The sequence below is a fragment of the Urocitellus parryii genome, chromosome Y, assembly GCF_045843805.1.
Source record: "Urocitellus parryii isolate mUroPar1 chromosome Y, mUroPar1.hap1, whole genome shotgun sequence".
Classification (NCBI taxonomy): domain Eukaryota; kingdom Metazoa; phylum Chordata; class Mammalia; order Rodentia; family Sciuridae; genus Urocitellus; species Urocitellus parryii.
In genome coordinates, this window is record NC_135548.1 from 5,121,023 (window position 1) to 5,129,188 (window position 8,166).

An 8,166-nucleotide genomic window follows, 5' to 3' on the forward strand; every position below is an offset into this window, starting at 1 on the left:
AAAGACACCTAAGCATCCGGAAAGTCAGCACTTGTGCCCAATTTTGGCCTAAGCTAAATGAATTCACTTTCTGTGTGGAGGCCAAGAAAGCTATGGGGGAGGCAGGCTGTAAGGTGACAAATTGAGGGGGTATGAAAGGCAGGGTGAAAATCAAATACCCTTCAATATCAAATATTATATTTCTACATATTTTAGATGATCAATTAATCATTTGTTCCCTCTTTTTACAGGGTGACCTGGGGGCACCCCTGGTGTGTCATCTACAACAAAAGAACACATGGGTGCAGGTAGGAATCTTGAGTCGTTTTGATGAACGTTGCACAAAGCCCTATGTCTTCAGTCAAGTGAGCCCATTCATTTTCTGGCTCCAAGGAGTTACAAGACCCAGCTTTGCACCCTGGTCCCAGCAAGGACCCATGACTACTTCTGCTTCCATTGCCATTTCAATCTCCACCACTAGGAATGGTTCAGCCTTAACTTCCACTACTGCTTCTGTTCAGCCAAACTTTGTCTCTCTGCCACAGCCTCAGAGTAAGCAACAAGAAAATGATAGGAATATAATGGAGGTATGAAAAGGAAATGAAGAGAGTAATGGAGATATATGAGAAGTATGTAGGGGAAGAGAAGTTTTGTTTTTTTTTTCCTTAGAATACATGGCTTTTCCAGTTAAAATGTAATAGTTATCAGTTATCTCATAGCTTATGAATGCATTTCATATTTAGCATAATGTTTAAATTAATTAATATCCCTATATAATATAGATGACAATGTCTATCATAATTACCTGGCTTAATTATATTAACTGGGAAATTCATATTTGAAACTTCTAAATTAGAAATTTTAGAGAAGTAAAGTTATTGATCAAATTCTTAGAAGAAAAAGAGGAAGAAAGCTAAAACTGAGACTCAAACTTATTCCTCTGACACAAACTTATTTTTTTCATTTATTCTACATATGGTGAAATAATTTTAAATTAAAAATATTTTGTTGTTTAGCAAGAGATGATGATTTTACAGATTAAAAATTCTGTATTATGCTGTATTTTCTTTTTTCATTTGACTATATATGATCTATCACAATATCATACTATTTCACATTAGTATATTTCTCCATTTACTTCTATAGAAATCTATGTTGGATTCTTGTACAACACATTCATCTAATAAAGCTATTTAGCAGTTAAACTCAATATCTTTACTGAACAATGCTTTTTAAAGGCCATATAATTGTCTTTTTCATATCATATAAAGTTTTTGTAACTTATAGAATGTAAAGTTTATACTGAACATTCATCTTATTTTTCAATTTCATCTATAGATCCTTACTACTCTTATAGACAGGTTAGCTTTATCATTTTCTGCTTATATCTGTTTTAAACAGCATTATTTCCATTTAAACACATTTGAGAAAGCCTCAAATATATTTCTTTGACCATAATTTTTTTGAAAGTTTCAAATGTCAATTTCCCAGTTACTATACCTACTTGATAACTAATTAAGATTTTAAGTTTATAAAAATCAGTTTCCTTCTGCTTAGATACAAGTAGTTTCTCTTGAAAATTTTCATTAATTTAAAGTGAAACACTTTAAGGTGAAATGATTTCTCTTTTATTGCCTAACTGTACTAATAACTCCTAATAAGCAAAGATAAAAACTAATCAAGGTTATCAAAGGGGGAAAGAAGCTGAAATGTTTTCCAGTCCTTTTATTAAAAATAATTTAATATGGTCCATAAAGAAACAATGGGCTTGCAAAGATAAAAGGAATTTTCTTTCAGGAAAAAAAAACAGTCATAAAAGATGAAAAAGTTTGTTTCTAAGTCATGTTTACCATACAGAACTGTTTAGGAGAAACATCAGAGATCAAAAACGTTAAGAAATGGATTTCATAACAGTTCTACAAAATTTACCATTACTGTTTTCATAGTTGTTTTGTTTTTGTTGTTGTTTCCTCAGCTTTGGCAGACCGAATTTCTCTGAGATATACTATGCCTTGGCAAGCAATAATCATAAACTGTGGCAATCAAATTTGCAGTGGCTCCATTATTAGCAATTCTTGGGTTCTCACTGCTGCGCATTGTGTCAGGAACATGTAAGTTTTCCCATATCATATAACTCCAGATTTTTATGGGGTAAAGATATTTGATGGGGGAATTCCTTTACATGATTTATTTCCTAAACCATGTCTCTTATCCTTATGACATCTTTGTTTCAGACTAAACAATAAATAATTTTACCATGTTTTAATGCTTGATACCTCTGTTAAATTCTCTGTAAACTTTTTTCATTTCTAAACTCTGAATTCTTTAATGATTTTTCTGATTTTTCTGGAGGTATTCAAGGGCTATTTTGCACTTATAGCTAATTTTGCATTATAGCTGATTTTGATTCTAAGGTCAATGATTTCCTGATGAGTCTATTTTAATTAATTTTTACTACATACGTAGGAATCCTGAAGATACTGTGGTGATACTGGGCCTTAGGTATCCTGGGGCACCTCTGAGAGTTTTGAAAGTGTCTAACATTCTACTGCATGAGAGGTTCCGGTTGGTGAGTGGGATAGCAAGAAATGATATAGCATTGCTGCTCCTTCAAGGAACTCCAACTTCCATTCAGACCTTAGCACCCTTGGGCCATGTAAAAAATTTGAACAGTACAGAATGTTGGCTTTCGGGGCCACGAATTCTTAAACCAGGTTAGTGATCACTCTTCTTATTAGGAGTATATCACTAATCAGGTGATGATTGCATTTTAATATATGAGTTTAAAAATGAAATCTATCCATGATTGTCTACATTACTGAATGATTGTTTACATCACAAATCTTAAGGTATTTATACAAAATAAATACTGAGAATTTAGATTTGTTTCATAAAAAATCATTGTTTTGAACATGTCTCCATAGGATTTTAAAGTGAAATGGTAATATGGGGGTATTACTATGAACAGTCAAATTTTATGAAAAAAGAATAAATGCCTTCTTAGCTGTATTAACCTTGAAACAATGGAAAAAAGAAAAACTCTTGTTTTTTAAACATTTTTAAAGACATAAATATGTTTGTGTTCAAATTTGGAATCCTACAAATCAAAATAGGCATTGAATCTGAAAAGTGACACTTAAATAGTATTGAAATTTGGCAAAAAATACACAAAATGAATTTTAAAAGAATAGTGGAATAAATTGAGAAAATAAGAATTATTGGTGATTAGAAAATAAACAGCATTTTTAGCATAATATATTAGATATACTAATATAAATGATAATACTGACTATAGTCTTAACAATTGCTACATTAATGTAAACTTTGTACCTAAGTCTTTTTATATTCCATCTGTTTCCTAGGAGAGACAGATGAGCATCCAGAAATATTACAGATGCACATGATGCAAGCTTCAAATTGCGTCTCCCTCTACCGTGACTTAGGTAGTTCTATTGTATGCTTCTATACTCGATCCAAAAATGCTGAAACAAATGCGGTGAGCCATCTCAGTTATTTTCTTTCTTTTTTCTCTGTTTCAGGATGACTGAAACTATAACTATGTCCCTATGTAAAGTGGAAAATAACCTACCATTATTAAGAAAGTGAATTCTTGCTTAAACATGCATTTTTAAATTCCAGAATCAACTTCTACAAAAATATATCACTTATATTTAATATATCCAATGCATGTTATTATTTTCTATTCAATTGAGGAGCCAGCTTGGTTAATTTCCAAAATATTCGGCATTTTATAAAATTTCATTCAACTAACTATAAGACCCTTGCTTGTTAAGGCTTGCTAAGTCAAACCTTTTCTATTTCTATAATTGAAAAAGTCAGCTTTATGGTTTAAACTTCAAAGTTTTTATTTTTGTGGTATTCATCATATTTGTTGATAAGGATGGTATGCATATTCACCTATCTAATATCACATTTTTTCCTGAGCATTTTCCTTACTTGAAATTTATAATATATAATAATATAGAATATTAGGTTAATGACTTAAATTTTTCTATCTTTTATTTCACAGGATCCAGTGAGTCCAGGAAGTGCTGTTATGTGCAGACCAATATCTGGTGGTAAATGGAAACAAATAGGCTTGACCAGTCTCAAATCTCTAGCTACCATCGTGAGCCCACATTTGTCCTGGATCTTAACCACTTCAGCAAAATCAGGACATCCCTTAAATCAGGAAATTATACCTTTAGTGGAATTGCCCAAATCTTCTTGTCCCCTAAAACAGACAAATATATTGTTACCTTTTTTGATAATGATTATTGTACTCCAGAGGTTTTTGGAGTTCAGAGATTAGAGTGAATAGTCCTATTTTGTTCATGATAAATATGATTATATAAAATACCACATAATAATGAAAAAAGATTTATTTGTGCCATATAGGATATGCTTACAATGTGCACCTTCAATAAATAGTCTTTCCCTCTGAATGACTGATTTATGCTTACTCGCTATAACAAGAAGTGTTCTTTTTGCTTATTTTGTTTCATTTTGAATAACTCATAAATGGTATATTTAATAGAAAAGTTACTCAAAGGTATGTAGTGTGTGTATAGTTTCTTCTATAGACCTTTTTCTTTTCCATACACTCTGTAATTTAAGAAGGAACACAGGACAAGGAAAAGGAAGGGTCTTTAATTCTAACAAACAAAAAAAAAACCTATGTGTGGTAGGCCATACCATGAGAAAAAAACCCTACATGTAGTAACTCCTGTGGAGAATTATACTCTGCCATGAGCTATTCCCAAAACTCAAAAGATCGTAATCCTTTTAGATGCTGGACTAAAATATTAAAGTCTGGAATTAGGAAGAAATGAAGTCAAACTTGGCCCCACAGAGGCATATAGTAACCTTGGTGGTACCTGATATACAAAGTTCACCTGTATTGCCAATCACATAAATTCTCCTCCTTTGAACTTTGAATGCAACTGTAATGGCACAAACAGCCATGATTTTCAGGGGCACATCATAGACAGTGGGGATATGATTCTTTCCAGAAGTCATTTATAGATTTTTATCTTTATTCACTGTCAGGTAAACTCTTGGAAGGCCAAATTCATCCTCCATTTCTGGAATCATCATATGAGGAACCAAGTTCTTTGCAACAGTCATTGAGCCCAGCTTTTCTTCAAACACTGACCACCACCTGAAATGACCTTAGGATTCCCTGCCACATCTCACAGGGTAAAATAGTGGCCATAGTAATTATTATTTCCATCTTTAAAGGGGAAAGCATTTACCAAGAAACAGATATCTCTGATTATATACACATAATTTCATGAAAACTACATAAGTAAATATGAAAAGCATTATGTGCCAGTTTGTGCTGAGTAATGTTGAAATAAGAAGGCTCATTTTAAAAATATCTTAAATTAATAGAAAGACAAGGTGAATTTTTTTCATTATAGGAATAATCTCTAAGAGCCATATACTTCATGGAGTATCCCCACAGTAAGCAATGGTACTAAACCTGATAAGAAGAATTTGCACATTCCCCTAATGATGGGCCATAAATCTTCTCTCGACCTCTTTGCCTGACTGGCATGCATTAAATGAAATGTGATGGCAGTGATTTTTCTCTTCTGGTAGACATCTCAAAAGAAGTAGCAAAGGTCTACTTCTTAAATTTTTTTTCTTAATACTACAAGGTATCTACTCAAATTCTATGCCTTCTGGAAATCTGGGGAATAGGAGTGTTTACACACTCTGAATTTCATTGGAGAAGATGAGGGTAATTTGGCACATCCATTTTTACTATATTCCCAGCTCTGCAAAATTCAGTCTTCTCTGCACTTTGCATAAGAGAAAGCAATCATATACATACCTTGGAATTGTAGGCAGTATATAAGACCATGAAAGAATATGCTTCTTCCTGGTCAAAAACCTCTGGCTTCATCAACTGGGGATGTTCTTTATAACCTTTTCAGAAGTAACCAGAGCATACTAACCTATCAGTATCCCCATGTCTGGGCTTGTGTATAAGCCCAGTAATTACAGCATAGTACTCCTCTAAGTTCACCCTCATATCGTTCTTACACAGGGAATCCATGGCTTCAGATGAAAAAGCATCAAAGAGCTGGGTTAATTCACATGGTCCTTCCTCCTCTCCAAGAAAATCCACAAGAAAGTATAATGGCATTTATAACTGTTTATGTCCTTCAACAGTGTCAATTCATATTGAAGTCATCTTTCATATAAGTTTAAATCCATGGATCCTTTGGTGCTTTCTCTACCACTATAGAGTACCATGAAGATGATCAACATTTCCAGGTTCTGTGACTTCACAGGTCTTATGAGAAGTTATTCAAACACTAGGATTTCATTCTGTCTTCTGGAAAGCATAAGACCCTGCATTTCTCTGCATATAGACACAGACTATACATTAAAGTACTCCCTCATGCTGGTACCATGTAGTATAAATGAAAATGTTTGACTCTATACCAGATGAAAGATCTGTATTAATACTTATATTTTGTCCATGGGCCAAGTCTTTTTGACCATTTGGAGAACTATCATTTATCCCCATCTAATAATATCCATGTGTCCCTAGATTTCACATGCAACTACTAATAAACATCTAATAACCATGTGTCCCTAGATTTCAGATGCATCTACTGGAGTTCTCATTCTGGTATAACCAGTATAAAAAGCTATGGGACCAGTGAGAGGTGTTGTAAGATGTAAACCAAACAAGAAGACACAGATCTCATCAGTTTTACACCATTCCACAATAGTAGCACTGCCTCCTTACCCATGGCTAGCTCCTCTGTATAGCCACAGGCTTCAGGAAGATCTAGAGTTTAAAAGGAGAAATTGTAGCCTCCTCAGCCCTGCTTACATCCACCTTCTGCAGTACCTAATTCCATGCCAGGGAGTCGTCTTCTGCACAGGTACTTTGGACATTTTCTATTTCAGGATGCTTACAAAAGCAATCAAGGTACATCACTTTGTGCTGTTATTTTCCCCACCTTCTTCATATTTTATATATTGCTCTGTTCCTCATTATGGACACTGGTGGAAAAAGAGTCCAGAAGACCCAGATTGTTTTGGCAAATCAGCCTTTCCTCACTATTTCAAATTCAGAACTTCAGATTTTCTGCCAACTACTGGACATGTTATTCAAGAGCATATTTGTGCACCTCTGTAACATGCATTGCTGATGTGGAAGTAATTGTCATTCAACCAGACACAGCTCTAATAGTCCTCAGCTCCCAACAGGGGAACACATCAAAGACAGTGTCTTACAAGCTCCATAACTTAGCTTCCAGGACTGAGTTGTGCACAGTTTGTTCCAGCAATTCCCCCCAACAAGTCCCCTGATTAGGTCATGTATTCTAGTTGTTATGGGCCTTGTTCTAATGCTAAATCCTATCTTGCATCCCTTCATCAGATCAAGGGTCAGGTAACCTCCTCCACACAGAACACTTGAAAGACCTGACACTAGGGAGCTCAATCAAAGTTAATGTTACATGAATTGGGGTTGAACTCTGTTGCTGTAATATCATATCCATTCTAAATACACTTGCATGTATCAACAAATATATCCCCTAAAAAGAAGTTTGTGCTGATCCCCTTTCTCAAGATGTTAATGAATTCTGGTCCTGTAGGTTTTCTCTACCCCAGGTGCTGCTATGGAGTCTTAGACTGGCTTTATGTATATGGCGATTTTGGTTTTTTTTGTTTTTGTTTTTTGTCCCTTCGCCTGGGAGAGGGATACCTGGCTTCTGTGTAAACGAATCAAATATGGCTATTATTATGGTGTTAATTCTATGAAACCCATCTTGGGAGTGTGAAAAAATCATGGTCATTATAAGCCACACTTTATCAACAACTCATATCCTTTCTATCTAGAGAAAGATTTATCTTGAAGAAAGAACTTTTGAAGTTACACCCAGTAAGATTTGTCAGAGGTAAACAAGACTCATATTAGCTCCTTAGCTAAAAGTTGAGATGCCAAACTGCAAAGTGACCATGATAGATATCTCAAATTCTGACAAAACATTTGTGAAGGTGATCCCTTAAAAGTTAAAGAGTGCTGGTCCTCTGGTGGGTTTTGAGTTGGAGAGATGAAACAGATAGTAGTGGAATGGAAAGAGAGATATAAAGAAGTTGTAGATACAGAGGTGTAGAAAGGAGTTGGAACACAAATATTGAGGGTCTCAACACTCTGGA

General features: G+C 34.4%; 1 protein-coding gene across 1 annotated transcript; it reads left to right on the forward strand.

Moving 5' to 3' along the window:
* The first annotated feature begins 416 nt into the window (after positions 1-416).
* Positions 417-4,291, forward strand: LOC113176381 (serine protease 52-like). The gene is made up of 5 exons (XM_026380864.1): positions 417-531; positions 1,955-2,090; positions 2,446-2,693; positions 3,342-3,475; positions 4,010-4,291. The coding sequence occupies exons 1-5, from the start codon at positions 417-419 to the stop codon at positions 4,289-4,291; spliced, it is 915 nt and encodes a 304-aa protein (XP_026236649.1).
* The last annotated feature ends 3,875 nt before the right edge of the window (positions 4,292-8,166 follow it).